General features: G+C 45.0%; 1 protein-coding gene across 1 annotated transcript in view; it reads left to right on the top strand.

Moving 5' to 3' along the window:
* DNAH2 (dynein axonemal heavy chain 2) overlaps window positions 1–21630 on the top strand; it is a 3498763-nt gene that overhangs the window by 314717 nt on the left and 3162416 nt on the right. The window contains exon 9 of the mRNA XM_069646273.1: window positions 18721–18878. Within this exon, the coding sequence (XP_069502374.1) occupies window positions 18721–18878 (158 nt within the window). The remainder of the gene's footprint in view (window positions 1–18720; window positions 18879–21630) is intronic.

The raw sequence follows: 21630 nt of genomic DNA, 5'->3' as shown, positions 1-21630 counted from the left end.
TTTCACTCTGCTATCAAACACTCCTCTGACATCTCTTTCCTCCTTGAGACCTTGACCTTGACGCCTTGGTCTTACTGAGACGTTATTCAAGGCCAGCTCTGTCACTGCTTTTGACAACCTTCTTCCCAAACGCTACAATATCCTATCCACTCCTATGCCCATTCGGGCTGGGGGTGGAGTGGTCCTGATCTACCCTGAGTGGGTTCTGGCCACCATCATTCCCACTCAATCCTACTCCTCCTTTGAATGCCTCTTCTGCAGGCTGTCTGTCTCTCCTACCCTCTCCCTCACTCTCACCACAATCTACACGCCTCCTGGACCTACCCCTCTTTTCTTTTCGGAATGGGCAGACATCCCCTCCTTTCTCCTGGGCCCCTCCCCCAAACCTCTCTTCCTTGGGGATTTTAACATTCGTCTCGACTCCCCAGACCTGGCCACTGTACTCTTTTGTGACCTATCTGTCTCTTTCCCTCACAATTCATCCCTCTGGCCCAACACACTCTGCCAAACACACCTTGAATGCTCTCATCTTATCTGATATCTCGCTCCCCAACCCTCTAATTACTCCTCTCTCCTGGACTGACCACCCTCTCCTCTCCTCCCACCTGAAGCTTTCTGGCCCCCAGACAATGCCTTTACCTGCATTGCCAGTTTCCTTCTCTGTCATTCAACCGATGAAGCGTGTGTCAGTTGCTGCATTTGCTGCCACTTTCATCCCTCCTACTGCCCCTACCTCCGACTCTTCTACTGATACTGCTCTGGCTAATCTCCATCTCTTCATCTTTAACACACTCGACATCCTTGCCCGTGCCATGAGGATCCGCATGAAGCCTGCTGCCAAATGCAACTCTTGCTGTGACTCCAACTTGCCAGCTTTGAAATGAAAGTGCAAAGCCGCTGAACATAAGTGGCAGGCCTCAAGGACATCCTCGGACAAACTGGCCTGCTACGTGCTCCAAAGGCAATATCGTCTAATCATCTGCTCTAAGAAGAGGTCTCATGTCAAAGCCCGCATCACTGGGTCCACCAACAACACGGCTGAACTTTTTAAAAAAATCTGCAAGTAACTTGCCAATCCTACTGCAGTCTCCTCCTCCATCTCAGGCCCTCTGCACTGCACTGGCCTCCCACTTCCCCAAAACTCATGACATCCTGTCCTCACTGCCATCTACTCCCCTACCCACCCCCAGCCCTCTTCTCTGCACCCCCCCATTCTCTCCTCCTTCTCTCCCATTGCAACAAACAAGGTCTCTAGAGAAGTCCGCTCTATGAAAGTCTCCTCTAAACAGGTGCTCCCCTCTTCTTCCAGAATCATCAAGGACAACGTCACCTCTCTTGCCCCAGCCTTGACTGACCTTTGTAACCATTCCTTTGCCATTGGCTCCTTCCTACAACCCCTCAAGCACTCTCTTGTGCACCCTCTTCTAAAAAAGCCGTCTGCTGACCCTTCTTGCCCGGCTAACTATCGCCCTATCTCTATCACCCCCTTCTTGGGCAGACTCATGGAAAAGCTGCTCACACCCCAACCGACCCTCCACACCAAAGCAGCTGGCTGTCACCAAGACCAGCAGCATGGTTTCAGAGCATCCAGAGGCATGGAAACGGCTCTCCTGAACGCCTGCGAAGACCTGCTCTAGAACCTGTACTCTAACTCTGCCTCTGTTCTGATCAATCCTTCTTCTGCCTTTGACACAGTCAACCACTCCATCCTTATAAATCTTCTCCTTGATACCGTAGGCATCACAGACCAGGCACTGGTGTAGCCAACCTCCTTCCTCTCCAACAGACCCTCCCAAGTGCAAATGGGCCCTTTCCTCTCCTTCACCTCACTCTCTACCTGTGGTGTCCCTCAGGGCTCTATCCTATCGCCATGGTTCTTCACCTTCTCTCCTTATTTCCAGTGTTATGCTGATGGCACACAGCTCTCCTTCTAGCTTCCATCCTCTGCCTCTTCTCCTTCCTCTCTCATACCTGACTGCTATTCAGGCGTGGTGCTCTGCCAATGATCTCTGCTGTAATGCCAGCAAGACTGAGATCCTTCTTTTTGGGACTCCAGCTCCCTTATTCCCTCCCCGTCTCTGGCCACGCTCCTTGGGCCCCCTCCCCTAACCCTCTTGCTAGGCAAAAAACCTTGGGGTCATCCTCTCTCTTTCTCTCCAGACATCACGGACCTCGCCAAGAAGTCCAACCTTCAGCTCCACCTCCTCAGAGGCATTCTCCCTTTCCTCTCCTCTCAGAAGCTCATCTCCAGAGCTCTGGTTATCTCTATGCTGGACTACTGCAACAGCCTCTTCCTCAGTCTGCCTCTTTCTCCCTCCGCCCCCTTACACTAATCCAGAATAGGGCTGCAAGACTTATCCTTGGCCTCAAGCCCAGGGACCGCATCTCTCCAGCCCTAAAATCTCTCCACTGGCTCCCAGTGACCGCAAGGATCAAATTCAAGACCCTTTGCATCATCCACAAGGCTGTCTGGGCCCTGGGACCTCTCTACATCCAGCTTTCTCTCTCTAGATACCTCCCTACTAGAATTCATCTGTCCTCTAGCTCCAATTCTCTGCAGGTCAGATATCCAAGCAGAGTGTGGGATGTAGATCCCTTTCCTTGGCAGGTTCCTCCCTCTGGAATGGCCTTCCTGCACCCCTCAGACTTAAGCCTGATCTTCTTAAATTCCGGAAACTTTTCAAGACTTTCCTTTTTCTCCTCTTCCTTCCCTCTCCCGTGCTAAAGTCCCTCTGCTGCTGTGACTGATGCCTGGTCCCTTCTGAGACATACTGGGGCCAGACCACTCATGACTAGCCCCCCCCTCCAACATCCCTTACCAGCACTTGCCCTCGGGCACCCTTCTGCGGTCAAGTCCAACCTGGTCCACCCTGTCCTTCGCACTTATCTGCCCTTCCTCCTTTCTCCCCTGGCACTTTCCCTCATTGGCCCTCCTCAGAACTTGCTCACCCCCCTCTGGCCCCCCTCTGCTGCACTTCCTCAACCCCTCCACTCCTCCCTCCCCTGCCCTTAAGTCTTTGCACTTGCACGGTAGGATTGTTACAAGGACAATAGGACAATATAACCACCATTGTTTCATTCTTTTTTTTTTCCTGTGGCCCTCCCCCCAATCCCCACGAAAACACTTGTGCATAGGCGCCATACAACTGCCCAGTAAATAAAATAGTAGCAACTCTTATAAGGTTTAGCAGTCTTTTCCTTAACAAGAAAAGAGGTAATCAGTTCAGGTTTGGAGGGAAACAAGCAAGGGCCAAGCCAAGAGGTTCAGAGGATTTACTGTTAGGAAACCAGCATTGCCCAAGTCAATAGGAATGTGACAACTCTAATGCAAATCTTCTTAGCACAAATAAGTAACAAGTTAGTTGGCCTTGAAATAAGTTCAGGAGCTTGGGAGAAGCCTTCCTGGAGGGACACAGGCTGTAAAGCCTGGGTGATTGAAAATGGGGGAACACCCAAACAGTGAAAACTGATCCAAAAGCAAAGGAGCGACACAAAATACTTCAGGTAAGTTTCTCTTAAGCCCAACAGTACCTTGAGAGTGAAGAAGCTGATTAACCTGGACGCCTTTTGCATGCATGACTGCCAACATGGTCTCCTAGTCCTTGGCCGTGGTGACGAAAGGGAAGACCCTGGATGGGCTCCTGCAGCAGTAGTCGAGAGAGAGACAAAATCTTCATACTCCCCCGTCGATTCGTGGTTTTTGCATCTGTTGCTGACAATCATCGCCAGTTAGAATAGTCTTGGTTTCTCAGTCCTGCGCTCTGGTGAGGGGACTCTGAGGAAAGGATGTGTGCTTCTGGAGGTCCACACAGAAGCCAGCGAAGTTCCAGCGAGATTCGTCAATGGCAAGACAATGCACTTCAAGGTTGTTAAATGTGCTAATTCCTCTCTACTTTAGAAACCCTAAGCTCTTTTGCTGGACTTAAGTACTTTTAATTTCTAACCTGGAGAGAGCAAGCCCTTTTTCTCACCCTCTCATGTATTTTTTGTGTGATTTGGACAATGTGTTTCTTTTAACTTTGGCGTCTTACAAACTCCATGGGCATCATCGTTACATTCGGACACACAGCGCGTTCAGTGCAGTGGCACAGGGACGTCCCTTAGATTTCCCAAAGATTTAAATACCTTCTCTTGGATAAACTACTGTTTCCAAGAGCAGTGAAGTGAAATTGACTTTACTTACCATTTGTAACTTTGTAGACCCAGCTCACACTATCTTACTATAGGGTGCTGAAGGGGTTACTTAGAATCCCCTTTGTATAGTTTCTCATGTAGCATTTGTATGTTACCTTTTCTACAACTAATGGCTGGTGACAATGGTTTACTTTTTACTACCATTGTGTGTTTTTACCGCAGGCTGCAATTGCAGCCTTGGTAAAGCACCCATGGGTGCCCATCTTGTCAAAAAGGCCCTGGTCTTCTTTTTTTGCCATTTCTTGCTGGAAATGTCCTACTTGAGATCTACTCTGCACGCCAAACCAGGTTTGGTCCCTTTGTTCGCTTTGTCTTTAGCGGGGTTCATGAGTGAAGCCCTGCTCTGGTTCCAGTACATCTGGCAGGGGCAGGAAGTGAGGGAGGTGCCCGAAACTCCCTGTGCTTAATCCTCTTGGTTACAGGAATGCACCCAAAGGTGATTGGCTGGCTGGCTGTCCTTGGAAGACAGCCAGCCTGCTGTGTGATAGACAGCTAGGCTGGAATGAATGGGAGAAACCTGCATTGAAGGCGAGGCTTTTTGGCATGGAAGGCAGAGTCGACCACTGGACGAAGGAATCCGAAGAATAACTGGGAAGGGACGCCTGCTGCAACTCCTGGACCGTTGGTTTGCCCGGTGAAGCCCTGCTGCTGTGCTGAAGCTCCGAATTCACCTCGACTAGAGAAACCCTGCATGGATGACTTCTCCCTTTGAGTTGGTGGGACCAATCAACTCCAAGGTTAAGCCGTCTGGACATCCTCTCGAACCTGGTTGCATTACCACTGCTGCTGGAACCGAAGAGCCAGGGAGAGGAACACCAGATTGTGTGCTTTGCTTTTAAGTCGGACCCGAGTGCCAGGAAGATCCTCTGGACTTCGCTAAAGCAGGACTGACCAAGCCTGAGCCACCTCAACAGAGTGCTGGACCCCAGAAGCAAGGAAAATATGAAGTGGTATCCGAGAACCGCAGTGTTGCTATTAGCTGTCAGACGCGAGGAGCTGAAACACAGAGAACCACTGAATTGAAGTTTGCCCATTGCTGCCGCTGACTGCAGAAACCTGTGCAGTTCCCTTAGGGACCACTGCAAAAGATTTAAGACTACAGGTGTTTGGCAGTAAACCCACTTGGTAGCAGTCCGTACCACACAGATTCACTTGATAGCTGTGGCTGAGCAGTCAGACTTCCCGCAAGAAGAGGTAGGCAGTATGCAGAGTATACACAATAGGTACAGAGATACAGTAGCACAAGCAAACACTGACCAGAGCTTTGGTGTAAAAGTATATAATTATTTATTTAAAGACACACTTGTAAATTACACTAGCAAAAAGAGGTAAGTAAATTCAGCACACAGTCACTATCATATATATACAACCCTATTCACTTATTAGACAAGTCTTAGTGAGAAACACCACTTATTTTCAGACAGAGGTGAGCGCTTAACATAAGCTGGCACTCTAATAATTTATAAAGAAAGGGAGGGAAAAAGGCAGAGTTAAGGACGCACACAAGTTTCAATACTTTTTAAAATAACCACAGTAAGGCAGGATAGGCAGAGTTCTACTGGAGAGCAAGGAAGTCAATTGCAAGGCCCACTCTTGGAGAGAGCAAGCAGAAGGGGTCCAGGTTCACACAGTGGGGTTATGCCCAAAGAGTCTTGTAGATAGTTTGCACAAAAAGGATGAAATGAAAGTCAGGAAATGTTAGCTAGGTTGTCCCAGGCTAGCCCAGGTTAGAAAGTCGAGGCTTTACTGTCACCCCGAACGATCTGTCGCAAGGGAAGCAAGACGGGACACAGTACCTTAAGTGTGAAGGAAGCTCCAGCGGGGGCAGTTGTTCCTGGCAGTCGGTGCAAGTCAGTGTTTCGTCCAGAGGAAGAGGAGGTCTCGCCGTGGAGGAAAGATGAAGGTCATTGCACTGCCAGGGAAGAAGCCAGCCGCGGAGTTCTTTGGTTAAAAGGTACTACCCTTCTCTTCGCGGTAGTGGTTAACCGTGGTATTCCGGTTGCCGGGGTGCTTAGCATGGGCAAGGCGGCCACGAGATGCTCCAGGAAGGTGAAAAGGAGGCAAAACTGGTTATCCCCACCAGTCAAAGGAAGAAGACTCTCCGGACTGGAGATCTCCTCTGTCGTCGGGAAAAGTGGTGAGACGGTTTAGCAGGGGTTCACCAGTGGTGTCGTCGTTGCAGGTCGGCTCAGCTTCTCCCTCCTCGGATTCTTAGGTCCTGTGGCGACTTCTGAAGTTCCAGTCCCCAGAGCCCTGCTTTTATGCAGCACACCCCCATTCACTCAGCCCAGCCGTCAATCAAACATGCTAAGTGGTGAGCCGGCCGGCTCACCACTTGGGCCAATCACACACGAGTGCGACTTGAGTTACCAAGGTAACTCAGTCCAGGGTGCCTAAACCCCCACCTACAGCCCCTCTGGTACCCAGACAGAGTGGCACCACTTTTGGAGGCTTCTGTGGAGAAGCCCGCCAAAAAGTGGAACAAAGGGCTCGACTTGGGTTGGAGTCACAGCAGAGAACACAAACGCCATTTTAGAATCGAGTTCTGGCAAAAAATACCAACCAGGGAATTAATATTAAATAAATAAACCAGCGGCATGTTCGAGACTATAAGAATTAAATAATTAAAATTGGTAGCCTCGAACAATGGGAAAATCCCATAGAGATATATTCGCGGTCGAATATAAAAAGTAGTATCCACTGCCACCAGCCAAAACTTGATCAGGGGGGACGGAGACGTGCCCCCTCGAACAACAGACCCCGGGGCAATCGAATTGCCCCGACCAGTACGTCCACAATATGATGGTTTGTACTGGTTTCTGTTCATAATTTGGGACTAGTAAAGCCAATGGTGACTTTACATCCCCTGGGAGACAGTAGTCAGTCCCAGGGTATGGAGTCTATGTTGGGGGGTCGCTACGACACCCCTGGGTTACGGCACGGAGGGCGCTGTGTAACCCACATCAAAAAAAAAAGAGACCCTATGGAGTAAAAGACCCCATAGCCCATAAAACACATTGAAAGATAAAGGAACACCTCAAATCATGTCTAAGAGTGGGAGTAAAAGAGTCTCACTCTTAGCAGGAGAAAAAATAAACCCCAGGAAATCCAGCAACGCTGCTGGGGGACTCACTACGTTTGGGAAATTAGCCTTTACAGAGAATTCTCCCTAACACTGACTGTCCCATTGCAGAGCAGGAGTCCCCAGATGTCCTTCCTCTTGTCCCCATGACTGAGGCCCGGGAACAACAGGATCTGCAGAGCTGTACAGGAACAGAAGCCAGCTGGAACCATTTCTTCTGACCAGAGGTACTGTAAAGTCTAAGAACTTACCTCTTGTTGTGTAGCCTTACTTGCTCTCAGTTGAGACCTGTCTTGGTTGCTAATGCTTCGCCCCTCACAAGTCTCCCAGTTTGTGGCCCTTAAAGTGTTCTATTTTCTACAAACATTTCTAAAAACATTGTGCAAGACTTTTTACCGACCTACAAAGAAGATCCTCAGCTCCCCTTGACATTATGTAATTAACATTGGCTGCCCTGGCTTCCTGAGAGACCCCTCTTTACCTCTGAATTTGTGCTTACTCTGCATTGGGAAGGTGTTAAAATACTTATTTGTTAACCTTTGTTTTATTCCTCTATACTATCTTTTGCACCAAACCCAATATTGCTGTAAATGTACCAGTGATAAATCAATGTCCACAGTGTCCTAGCTATTTAAGTCGCCTGAGGGTGTAGGAAGTGTCTGTGTGCCATCCCCAATGGGTATCATCTGATTTAAAGAAACAGTGTGTTTTGAAGTGTATTTTAATTGTTACATATATTGCTCCCTTCTGAAGAAGGCATATACAACTGATTGTGAAAGAAATACATTAATAATTGTTTTATCAAGAGCGGAAGTTTATTTGAATAACTGCTACTCTGTGTCACATTACTGCTCACATTGACCCCTCTTGAGATGAGCCTGGCTGCTCAGCCACTCTACCAACCTGTGTAGTTCAGACTTATACCAAAGGTTCGGTCCCTATTGCCAGGAGGTCAAAGTTACTGTAGTGCACCCAAAGGGTACTGCATACAATATTTCCTAACAGAGGGGTCAAGGTACCCCGGATATTGGGATTCTGCAGCCCAGGAAGGTTGCAGGACTTTGGGGCACAGCCTAATTGTAGATTGTCCTGAAGCTGGTTATGCCCACCAGCCCAGAGGAGGAAGTAGTCCTTGGCGGAGCTTCCCTGTCGATTCACAAACAGGGTCAGGACAGCAGCAGTACTTGAGCAGTACTACTGCATTTACTAGAGGTGCTGCATGCATCTCTGGTTATCTTATTCTTTGGAGCCAGTCGACCCCACAAACTTCCCTGGGATATTCCCCGTTTGAGCTACTCCATGGGAGGGAACCCCAGGATATTCAGAAACCTGGGAGGAAAGAAAGGAGGTCTCAGAAACGAAATATATATATGGTGGCAGTGAGAGAAATTGTAAAAAAAACATCTGGGACAAGCCCAAGAAAAGCAACAGGTTGTCTATAATAAACATTACTTCTTGGTCTGAAAATCAATTTTTGTTCTCCTTCTCACGTCAAATAATAAGATGATTTCCTAGTGGTTGAGTCACTATGAAGTTTAGGACAAAAAAAAATGTCCCCTTGAACTACTTCATATCCCAACCCAATATATGCCAAATAAAAACTCAAGTCTGTCATGTCAACTTGTTCAAAGAATGGAAAATAGACAATATTGTAGACACCACCGTCACTATGGCCGCACTCCTTACTGATAATGGAAATACTTTAGTTGCACCCGATCTGTCACCTTTGCAACAGACTGATATTAGTGACCTGCAATGAAGTACCTGGGCATTTCCATGACATCACAAACCTTCCCACACTGCCCCAGCCTTACGTTTATTGACATGACGTGATTCTGCTGACCGCAGGAACTTTATTATCCTGCCATTAGTCAGTTCTCATGAGACGCACAAGACTCCCTGAATTTGGCAGTGTGGAGACATTCACATGGCATCCAACCAATAAGGTGCCCCGCTGACATCAGCAAGGACACAAAACACTGTTGCACCCTAGGGACACCGAAACACCCATGGTGAATGGTTCCCTCCCTCCCCCCGGCTCACCCCCTTGCCCCACAGCCCACTTCCCAGGTCCATCTACCAAGGGGCGATTTGAAACTGCTTACCCCACCATGATTTTACTCCTATTTTCCTGTATTTATTAGTTGAATCCCTACATTTCCCAGCGAGCGCCCAGGTCCCTGGCTCGTTGACCTCGAAAGTATCGGCTGGACCCATTTCCCAACGACTGCGGTCTCCTGGGAACGGTCAGCTTCCAACATTTCTCCAGCACACCGCTATGGCTGAGCGCTCGAGAAATTCATGTCTGCCCAAAACGCAGGGCCTGTGAGTGCAAAGAGACAAATGGTTTACTTACCAGCAGGCTATGCCCCAAAATGGCTGTTCTGTGGTCATATTGTACTGCACTACCACTTGCACTCCTTGCCCCTGATCCCTATCCCATGCGTGCCCCCCTTGGTGCTGTGAAGGCACCATGAAATAAGACACAGATAACAGTTTCAATTTTCTACAAAATGATTTATTTTTCTTAAATGTCATGATGGAGTAAGGCCTAACTTGCCCCATGCAAAGGTGGGATTTCCCTACCTAAAGAAACTAAGGATAGTCTGGGTGATCAAGTTCAACTCAAAAGTCTGTCCATGTCCAAAACCTATATTTTCCCTCACAACTAAAGATATATAATGTGTAGAGACGTTCCAAGCTTCTTCCAACTCCTGGTTTGCTTTTCAGCTTCCCTTTTCCTAGGTTAAAACGGTTACAAAAAGATCATCTCAGGATTCCCTTCCCCAAGGTCAACACAGTTCCAAAAGGCTTTGAGGTTCCCTTCCCCTAGGGTGTAGTTGTGCCAGTTTCTAAGAATGAATAAAACAACTGGGTCAAGTGAGGAGCAAGAAGCTCGTACAAAGACTTATAGAATTCAGAGGTGAATCCATCTGTGCCAAGGGTTGTATTTTTAAGAGATTTAATTGCCATTATGACCTATTTGACAGATAGTTGCTGTTCAAGTTGCGTGATCTTGGTAGGTGGAAGGGTCGTAAAAGTCAAAACAAAAGGGGTGCCTGGGCTTAATCCCAGGTCCTCCAGACTCAATATATTAACAGTACACAAAATAGTGGACCACTGGGATAGAGAATGGCCAAATCAACACATTTATCTTTTTGCATATACCAATAAATGCCACATATTAGATTCAAAAGCTTTTATTATCATATCAAAATGTAAAATTAATTTACTTAAAACATTTAAACACAAAATACATTATTTTTATATTCAACTCATACTGATTCATTCCTACCAATCATTCAATGTTTATATCCAAAACAAACAACACATATTTTTCTGATCAATCTCGTCAGCAAAAAACAACTCTTCTTGCACTGTAAAAATGTCCTCCACCAAATGGTCTGATGGTTCTATCGGTGTATTCCTAATCACACAGATCTCTCTCTCTCCACGTGTTTCCGTTGTCTATAAGGACGTCGTACACCTCCGCTCACTTATTAACTCAACCTTCTTCAGGACCAATATAGGGAGTTTCCTCGTCCCCATTAAAAACAAGTAGGCTGAGTTATACCACTCAAAAACGTCAAATTTGCTTTTGATACAGAATACTCAGAACGTATCCTTTTCCTCTTCAAAAGAGGTTCTTCAATCTCCAGACTGTGACATGTATACATCGGTCATCAGGTGATCCAGATCGTAGTTCACTTCATCTGCATATAATATTTTCAATTATCATTTTTCGGAATTATTTGCAATTTTAGGTTTCCCAAAGTTGTTATATGGATTTCCCAAGATTATTATGGAGCGCCAACACTGTCTTCTATGTTAATTGATCTCTTTAAATCTGTGTATCCATCTCCGGACGGATTTAAAGAGATCTATTACCATAGAAGACAGTGTTGGCGCTCCATAATAAGAAGCTTTTCTTGTGTTTTTTTTTCATGTGTTATTTGATATACGCTTATTGTATTGGGATTTGTTATGGATGTTGTGTAAATAAAGTTTAAAAAAAAAGAAGAAAAGGATACGTTCTGAGTATTCTGTATCAAAAGCGGATTTTACGTTTTTGAGTGGTGTACACGTATAATCCTTTGACCCCCAAGTACCTGCCGTTGGGATCGTGCAGGACTCCAGATTTACTGAAGGGAGTGAATTCAGCAAATAGGATAGATGCACCCCTCCTCTTAGATCCACTAGTGGCAACGAACCCAGGAGAAAACTTTACTGCATATTTGTAACTGGAATAAAACTAAGCAAGACATGTCCCAGTAAAGGTAATCCAGACAGGTATTGAACTGTATGCAGTGGTTCATGCAGTCTTCCTTCAACTTCTAAGCACTGTGATTATTATTACTTCAGTCAATAATTTACCAACCTCTGAAAGGTGCAAGGGTAACTTCCCAGCCAGCATTTGTCCATGAGATTTGTTACATGCAAGGGAAGATCAGAGTGTTGGCTCTCATCCTTTCCACTGGTGAGAGGGTGCTTGTGTTACTGCACTCTGCTTTATCTATCAATTGTGAGCGAAACTTGTTTTTATGTCACATTGTGGACCACTATCGCGTGCAGATTTTTCCATGTAGTCAACCTTTTGCATACGCCACCTGGATGACACATATATTTTACTCATTTACGAAGGAGAAAACTCATTTTTACTCCCTTTACTTTCAAAGTGTAAAATTAGGAAGTAAAATACTCCTACTTCAACATCTTATCTGGAGCACTGATAGCTGCTAACTTAGCCACAATAAATAGAATTAATTAATAATTTTTTGTTTCCATAGCCACAGGTAGAGAAGGGGATCCTGTCTCTAAAACAGCTATTTGAAAATGGATTGTCAAATGCATACAAATATGTTATCCCTTAGCCAAGAAAACCTTACCTTTCACACCCAGAGCACACTCAACATGAGGCACAGGGGCTACTCTGGCCTTTACTACAAATCTATGTTTAAAACCCATTTGCAAAGCAGCTATTTGGGGTTAAATACATACCTTCACACAGCATTACTGCTTCGATACACATTCAAGGAGTGATTCGCAGGTGGGTCAGGCAGTGTTAAAACATCTGTTTGCCGCTGTACCTTCCAACAACCCACCACCGCCTTCGTACTGCTCACTAGTCTATGCAAAGCATGTGATTCTAAGCAGATCCCCAAGCTTCAGAAGGCAAATATTACTTACGTGATCGAATTTCTAATGCTTGCATCTGCTTAGATTCACATGCAACCACCCTTCCTCCCCTCCTGGAATTGAAGTTACGGCTTTTTTTTTTTTTTTACTTTCCTGTACTCACACATACAATTCATGCTCCCTCATTTCAGAAACAAAACAATGATGGACCTTGACGCATGAAGGACAATGGGCACAATACACGTCGCACTAGGGATAGTATTACAAACACGCCCAGTCCGCATCCCTTTTCGAACTTCATAAACAAGTCATGCAATACTCTGCACCTACCACTAGATGTCGGCCTATACAAAGCATGTGCATCCAAGCAGATAAAAGCATCAGACATATTACATTAAGTAATGTATGCCATATATATTCACTGAAAAAACTTTAGTTAAAGTTTAGTTAAGTTGAGCAGATGTATCGCAGCAAAACCCATGAAATTCTGCACATTTGGGAAGTCATGCCCGGCTTAACATGGTGCGCTCCTGTTGATTTTTCCCCGTAATGCCATGTCCCCCGTAACTCTTTTTTGTATGTAATTGTGAATCCCTTCTCTTATAATATGTATGTGCTCACGGGCTTTGAGATGAGAACGTGCCGAGTTAAGCCATTAATGACGCCCCAAATGTGCTAATTTACAAGGGTTTTTTGGTGATAAATTTGCTCAACTTACCTAATGTTTAACTAAAGTTTGTGTCAGAGAATTTCAAGGGTTTTGTTATACCATAGATTCTTACGACACCACTGGCCATGGCTTTTGCCCATGCCCACTGTATATTTTACAACACTACCAGCCCATAAACCATGGCCTTCAGCCCTGGCTAGTGAGCACAGCCTTGAGCCTGTACTGGCTGTGTCTAGTGAGCAAGGTTTTTGCCTGTGCCCTTTCTATAGTTTGTTCGCCCCCTACCTCACTGTAGCTGTAAAAAAAAGTTTTTAAAAATTATTTTTTACCCATAACCACGGTTATAATAACTATGTACTACAGATAGCCACAGTTATCTATAGTTATCCAAGACCTGCAGTTATCGGGAAAATGGATGGGAATAAAACAATTCCTTGCCCTCCCAGGCATTCACCGAGTGTCCCACTCATCTGTGCCTGTCTGCCCCGCATCGCCCCTCAAGTCCCCCTCACCTCCTCAACCCTCTCCCATTCCCTGTTGTTTCTTTGATGCACTTTTATTCCCAATGTTGGGTAGCCGCAGTTATCCCGTCAAATAAGCAGGGCTACCATAAATATTTTTTTTGTGCTTAGTGTTCCAAACTTCGTCCCTAATCCCTAGCCATCCTCCAACTCCCAAATTTCACATGATGTCCTCCTGAATCCACCCCACCTTCAGCCTCATGGTATTTCATTATTTTATGACCTGAAAATAGCATTTTTCGGCCTTCTCGTTTTTGGATAGCATTGGGTTACCCTGTGGTTGTATCTTGCATCAAAAGAAGGAAGAATTTCAGTTTTCAGTCCTGAAAAGCCTGTCCGCTGCAATGCACCGTGGGAGATATAGCAAAATACTAAACACAATAAACTCAGATACCCTCCAAACTCCCGGAAATCGAATATGCGTGCCTGGTCCAATTCCGTCCAATGGTTTTCTTTGTGCGCTCAAGCAAAAATTGACCTTTTTTGTCTATGGGAAAATGAATAGGGGACTAGGCCGAAACTGCGTTTCTTTGTTTTCTTAATAACTTCTTTATTTAACTGATCTTTCCCAAAACTTCCTGTCTGGTGGTGGAGGGTATGGGGGGAGGTTTGTCAGTACAATTATGCTGCACAATTTCAGCTAAATCCAGACATACAAGCACTATAATACATACCACATGTAAGATTGGAATTGGGTAAGCCAAAAGATCCTTCTGTGGAAACCAAATATCCCACTCCCGTAACCCTAGCAGGGAACTACACAGGATAATTGCAGTACTCAAGTCTCCAAGCTGTTCCACGCCTCCGACCCCCCCACTCTCAAACACTCTGCGATGCCGTTGGACCACTTTTACAACATCGCTATTGAAACACATCACTCCATCATCACCAACTTAGCATCACTTATCCCCCCTCTTTTCCTACTCATCCTGTCTCCGCCCATCCTCTGCCCACACTGCCGGTCCTCTCCTCCTTCACTCCCATGTCTCATTCTGAATCCCTGAAACTACTATCCCAAAGCTGCCCCTCCAGTTCCCCTGGAGATCCCTGTCCACCTTCACCCCATAAGAACATCATATTTGCAACCTGTGCAGGCAGCGTTGCATGATCCATAATAAACCATTCTCTTACTTTAGGCATCTATTCCGAGGCTTTCAAAAAGTCCCCACATCAAGCCCCTTCTAAAAAAGCCCATCCTGGACCCCCTCTTTCCATCCAACTACCTCCCTATCTCAAACACCGGCTTCATTGTCATACGCTTAGACTGCACAGCATACACTCAGCTCTGCCTCTACACAGAATCCAACTGCCTTCTCGACCCTGCCTAATCTGGATTCTCAGACCCTGCCGAGGAACAGAATCCTCCCTTGTCTACCGTCGGGATCATTTGAAAAGAACAGCAGCTTCGGAAGGTTGTGCTGATCCTCTCATCCTTGGCCTCTCTGCTGCCTTTGACACTTTGGACCACGCCATCTTCACGGATAGACACTACTCTCTTGGCATTAGGTATTCTGCTCTAAGATGGACCTACTCATTCCTCTCCCAACTGCTCTCAAATCATGCCCCTCCCTCCCTTCTGCTCCCGCCCTCCTCCAGACGCCAAAGGGGTCCCACAGGGAGCCTCTTTGTCCTCCCTCCTCTTCAAAATCCTGCAAATCCTAAAACTCCGTACAACTATACTGATCCTTGCCCTCTCGCCCAAAGTACACATCACTCCTGCCCTTAGAGTACAACACTGGCTTCCTATCAGCGGACTGGCGACTTTTAAGGCCATGTGCATTACACACTGTGCCTTCCATAAGACTGGTCCAGAATTCCTCCAAGACAAGTGTACACACTATCAACCCATCAGAATTGGAGGATCCTCCTTCTCTGTCCAAACTCACCCCCCCCCATTGAACATCAACTTGAACAAGTTCTTCCCTTTTTCACACTTATCTCACAACACATATGCCTTGTCACAGTCTGTGCCTCCATAGTATATTCTACAGAGCAAGGTAAAGTACAATTTTTGGAGCAGACTGGACGACTCGGGTCACTCGGCAACACCAAAGTCAACGCTCCTACTGAGCCTCAAGGTACGTAGTCAAGCACCACTTTGGTGGTCACCAGCCGTAGGCACAGCCACCCACTCGCACGCATTTGTTTCCATTACACCAGACTAATACATGAGGCAGAACATCTCTGCCATCAGAATGCAGCTACAGCCTACGACAGAAATCCGGTTTAGCTGGACACATAACACGTTCTACTCGATCAGAATGCAGCTACAATCTAGACCTGCGACAAACATTCAGTCTATTTGGACACATGAAGAGTCTCTTGCACTCGTGCACTCTCCTGACCACCTCCCAGCACCAAGCCGCATGCTTGAACATTATGGGTAGCTTACTGGGGCACGGCCAGCCTGCCATCTCCTTATCTCTGCCTAATGCGCACTTGCATTCTATTCTTTCTGACGATTTCCCATACATTGGACTCCGGTTCCCCAAGAGCATTCATCCCCACATGTGCGTTGGGGCCATACTTATGGGATAAAGGCAATATATAAATGACAAACTACTATTTCTACATATAACGCACTTAGAACACGGTCACAATGGGTTGACTACTGCAGTCAGTCACTAACTCACAGTATAGTAGAGTGATTTAGAATCTTTCTTCAAATCCCACAGGTACATTCAAATTTTCAGACAAAATATGGACTCTTGGTCGTTGCAATACTGCTGACTATAATCTGAAGTGTGAACTGTTTCCTAGCTGACTGTGCGACATACTTACATTGGGAACCCAACACAATTTTTTAACCCATTGCTTTTATTGAGAAAGGTTTACTCAAGAATGGTTAATAGCTGCTACTCAGAAATCTTAGGCAACAACCAACTGACATCTATCTTTAATTGTTTGTCCGAGATTCAGAAGAATGACAATAAATCACCTGCTTATCCATTTATTGCTGCTGCTGGCTCTTTTGAAACCATTGGGTATAGACATTGACAATTTTCTTTGAATAATTCAAGCGTCTTTAACGTGCCCAATATGTTCCTCAGTTTTTCTCAGACAAACATTTCTATTTTAGTCGTCTGTTCAGATGGATTCTTTCTCCGCTTGATTTCAAGAGCCTTCATACTGCCATTCCATATGAAAATGGTAAAGCCGGAGTCGAATTTCTACAATTGCAATCTTACAACAAAAGGAGAGTCCACATCATAGAGCATAGGGACCTATGGGACCATTAGTTGTTTCTTCAACATATTTGTAATTCATAATTGAAACGAATATATTCATTACTTAATTAAAACAATACCATTATTAGAAAAAAGCACTATTATTTTGTGCAAACTAATAGACATATAAACCACATGTATTTTGGAATTTTTCAAAAAACAGATTTATGTTAAAAAATTCTATTTAGAACAACCATATGAAAACTTAAAATGCATACAAATGTGTTAAATTGATAGATTCCTACATCACATGTTGCCATACAAAAAATGCACAAGGACCACAGAATGCAGAATTTGCAATTACCTACCAAAATGACAAAGTTTATCATATCAAACAAAAAAGAGGGAATTTATAGACAACAATATAAACAAAAACCACATATCTTCATATGCAAAAATGTATGAAAAATAATCTGGTTCGGACTGATCGGATTTGTCTTACTGAACAGCTAGAAAATAACAAAACAATAACATTTAAGTGCTTATGAAATCTTTGATCTTTTGATAAAATCTTGTTTAGTCTATTTGGTTGATGTATAGCTTATACATTTCTGTGTGTTTCGTATGATGATGCCTTCGCCAGCACCACAATAATTATTCTAGTCCTGTCGCACCCAGTTGAGCAGAAAAAGTCAAAAGTAATTTACACACTAAACCAGTGTTCTTCAAACTGTGGGGGGCAGCCCACGGATGGGGCTCCACACCATCTCCAGGGGGTGCAAATCACACAGTTTGCAAGCCAATGAACAGCCGCTCAGACTTAACAGGTGGTGTAGCAGCAAGCTCAGCCTTCATCTACTCAGGAATCTGTTGCTTGTTTAAGACAAGGAAATGCAGCATGGAAGAAGACCTATTCTGTGCTTATTTTCATCTGCAACCTCTGCTCCGCTCGTTTAGCCATTGAGGCCTTCAGCCAATGCCTAAGAAAAGAGAGACGAGACCAAGAGTTTGCAAACAAACATGAAGGGGGACACAATGCCACTGAATGGACTAAAGTGAGAAGACAGGACATACGGGAGGATGGCAAGAGGGTAGGTGTGAGGGAAAGAGAAACACACGTTGTGGAGAGCAGATAGAATGAGGAAGTAGAGCATGTGTCTGTTGGTTTGGAACAACTGTAAGTAGCACAGATTGGTCAGTATCATATACTGGCAGTATATGTATTCTGGTCTGCCAAAATGGCAGAAGTCAAACAACATAAAACCATTTTCCACTCCATTATACCAGAGAATATAGCTCCTAGAGTGCTTCTTTTTTAATTAAATGATATTTGTAAAGTTCTAGGAGTTTCCAGTCTGGGTGGTTGGATATTCAAAATCATGTGAACCTATGAAAAAGAAACAATATTGGAGAGCCAATCTTAGAGGTAAGTAATGTTTTGCGTTCTTCTTTCTCACCCTGTCCCCTTTATATCTCCCCTATCTCTGCATCTCCTCCCTCTCTTTTCTCTCTTCTTTCTCGGTCTTCCTCTCCTCCTTCCTCCCTTACCCCGACTGTCCCTTAATCCCTCCTTCATTTCATCACTCCATCCTTCCTCCCTTACTCCCACCCTCACTCCTATTTTAACTCCTTTAGTAGGGGTCATAATTTATGATGCCTGTCTGAGGCATACAATATTTTTTGTAGAAAGTCCCCCCCCCCCGACCTTTCCAGATGATTTTATCTTAAAATGTGCCTTTCCAAAAACAACTGATCAGCCTCTGAAAAGGCCCTGGAACCCTGCAAGCGGGCACTGTTCTGTGACTAATTTGGGAGGTGCTGTGCTTCTTACATGATATAGAGATTTGTCATAATAAAATGCCTTTATTCCCACTGAGAGAAATTCTGAGCCTTAGGTTTCACATGGTATTGTCGTTTCAATAGTGAGACCTCTTTCCATTTCTTTTCCAGATGAGCAACGAGATCATACGCCTCTGCTGTCGCGAAATCTCACTAGATCAGATCTTTGATGGTTACATCTTGTCCAGCAGACAAGTTCTCCGCGACTGCATTTCCTGCTGCCTGGCTTGGAAGGAATGCTACCTGAAAGCTGTCCGCATCCACCACCGGTAAGAGACATCAGTGGGGGCACTGCACTACTTGAATTGTTGACCTCAATGCTGGATAGACGTTTGCCACAGATCCATGCATGCCATTAAAGCTACTTTAAAGGGTTTTGAAGGTGGCTGAATGGTGGGGATAAAGGAGGGTCATGCAGACCTTGCAGGGCATGTGACGAGACTCACATGCTTATTATGTAGAAGTTGCTAAACCCACTAGCCATGTGAGGTGTGTACTCTGCAACTGCCCATGATCCATTTACTTTTTGTACACCTAGAAAGGGAAAGAGGAAGTGGATAAAATAACAAATGGACAAATGCTTTGTTGCTCAGTCCCAACTTCTGAACCGTTCACTTGACTTTTCCCTATGAAGTGGTTTACTTCCACCTCTCCCAGCTGTGGAAAGGAAATGTAACCTTCGTACCTGGGATCCTTTGCTGAGTGCTGCGAGGCTGCTACTTAAAATGACTAGAAGTTATTAGTTCGAGTTTTAAAATGGTTTTCACCACTTGTCCTTAATCTGCATTTTCACCAAAGTTCTAGTTATGATGTTCTAGTTGTTTGGATGACTTTTTCCTGCACTGCAGTCTCCAAGCGCAACTTCATCAACAAATGTCACTGTGGCATGCTGGCCCCGGCGCTTCACAAAGTAGCAATTCTATGATTACGACGCTTCCACTCGTTCATGTCTATTTTTCTCACTGGGCCGTCATTCGCATTGGTTTGAAAAGAGTTATGCAGTGTGCACTTAAGCGCTTAGAGGTGCTTTCCTCTATTTTCCTTGGCTTGTGCAATTGCAGTGGTTAATTCTGCATTAGTGTGCCCGTTGTCCTTCAGTCTGCTTGTGCTCTTGCTGGGACTTCTCAAGAAGTTTGCACGCAGGAGTTCTCCACCACCCTATTTAAGATGCTTACCCCTTAAGCACTCCACCTGAGGTTCCATGCTCTATTACAAATGCTCTTAATACTGAGTAAACTCAAAGTCAAACTGGCCATACCAAGTTCTGCACTGAGTTTATTCACTCTGTGCTATGTCCTTTGATGTTACTTTTAGCTGTGCTGGTGTGGAATTAGTTACAATGTCAAATATGTGCATTAAAAACTCCCACTGGTACTCCCACAAAGGTCACTGCTGAAACTTGAAATTTATCAACACTAAATGACCTTAATTTTACTACTCACCCAAGCTATAGAAATCTGTGATCTGCTTGATATTCTGTCTTAAAAGCCATTCGTTTGAAGGGGTCATCGTGCCTCACTGGACGGTTCTCTATGAATAAATTCCCAGCTTGTTACCATCCATCTAAAAAAAAGGTACTTCCAGCCTCCTAATAGAGCATAGTTAAGGAAAGGGTAGAGCAAAAAGAAACAAGTCATCAAACCCCCTAACCATCATCATTCACACAGTACTACCTCTTCTCTTTCTAGAATCTTCTGTACCCTTTGTATGAAAAACATCCTCCCACCTTGTATGTGACTACTAGAGTGACTCTATTCTGCCATCTGGGTTCCTTAACTCTTGCCCTGACAGCATGAGTATGCCAACTATAAGGAGTCAGAATCAGGACGCGGACAAAGTGGTTACATATTTTTTTTTTACATTTTTTTAAAAACTATTTTAACAGTCAACAAAAAGACCAACAGTGCATGTCACAGTTATCAAGCGTCAAACAAATTTTCACAAAGTGGCCACTGTTCTCCCTTTACCCTCCCCCTTAACTCAAGCTTACTCTCCCTCGCTTTCCGCCTTAGTTCCTTCTAGAGGGTCATCCTCGTCTGTATTTCCAGAGCATCCTGATCGTCTGGGCGACCTTGGGTGGACCCATACAGTGTGGCTACAGGGTTCTCCAGGCCATTAGGGTCACAGTGGTTACATATTAATGGCTGATAGCATTGGTATTAAACATCAAATGAAAACCCTAACTTTCCCTAAATGTAAGGGTTTCCCTGTCTAAAACAAAACTAAAGAAACTGCCAGAACGCCCGTCAAAACAATAGTCTACCGCTTTCTTTGCAAAACGCCTATTTCCGACTCTTGCACTTAAACTAATACACAAAGGGGAAACTAGGACTCCTAACTGCAAAATAATGACTACCTTCCTCTGAGTAATGGCCAGTGTTAGTGCCACTGCTCCAGATGCAGCAAAAAGATGAAAAGTAAAGTTCCCAGTTTCAAAACAAAAAGGTTCTTCAATAAGTAGCAGAAGAAAGGCCTTCTTCCCTTTTTGTCTCAATGTTCACAAAAAACAAGAGGTAGTTATCCTTGTCTTGGTTTTTCCAACTTCCAGTCAACACCAAGGTACTGCCTCCCTTCCCCTTGTTACCATACGCACAAATGTTCACAAAGCCAAGAGGTTATCGTGTTGCTCATGATGTTTCAAAACTCAGTCAGTACCAGATGTACACATGTTCACAGGGCCTAGAGGTTTTCTTGTCGCTCTTGGTGTTTCAAAACTCAGTCAATGCCAGGGTACTGCCTCCCTTGCCCTGGACACCAGATGCACAAATGTTCACAAGGGCAAGAGCTAGTTTCCCTTCTCCTGGCCTTTACATGCTCTCCACATGACCAGGGGGAATGACTCCCTTGCCCTGGTTTTTATATGATCGAGAAGATGACTCCCTCCTCTTGATATCACCATGCATATGATAGTTCAAACAAAAATGGGTATGAGTCCCAAACTCAGTCTTATTGCTTGGTATACTCTACTGCCAGGACGGTGGTTTTTCTCTTTCATGCACTTGGGTACGGGTCGCAGACCTG

This window comes from Ambystoma mexicanum, chromosome 1p (assembly GCF_040938575.1).
Source record: "Ambystoma mexicanum isolate Mex_15411 chromosome 1p, UKY_AmexF1_1, whole genome shotgun sequence".
Lineage (NCBI taxonomy): Eukaryota > Metazoa > Chordata > Amphibia > Caudata > Ambystomatidae > Ambystoma > Ambystoma mexicanum.
Note: the sequence above shows the minus strand (reverse complement) of the source record. Positions and strands in the feature narration are given on the sequence as shown.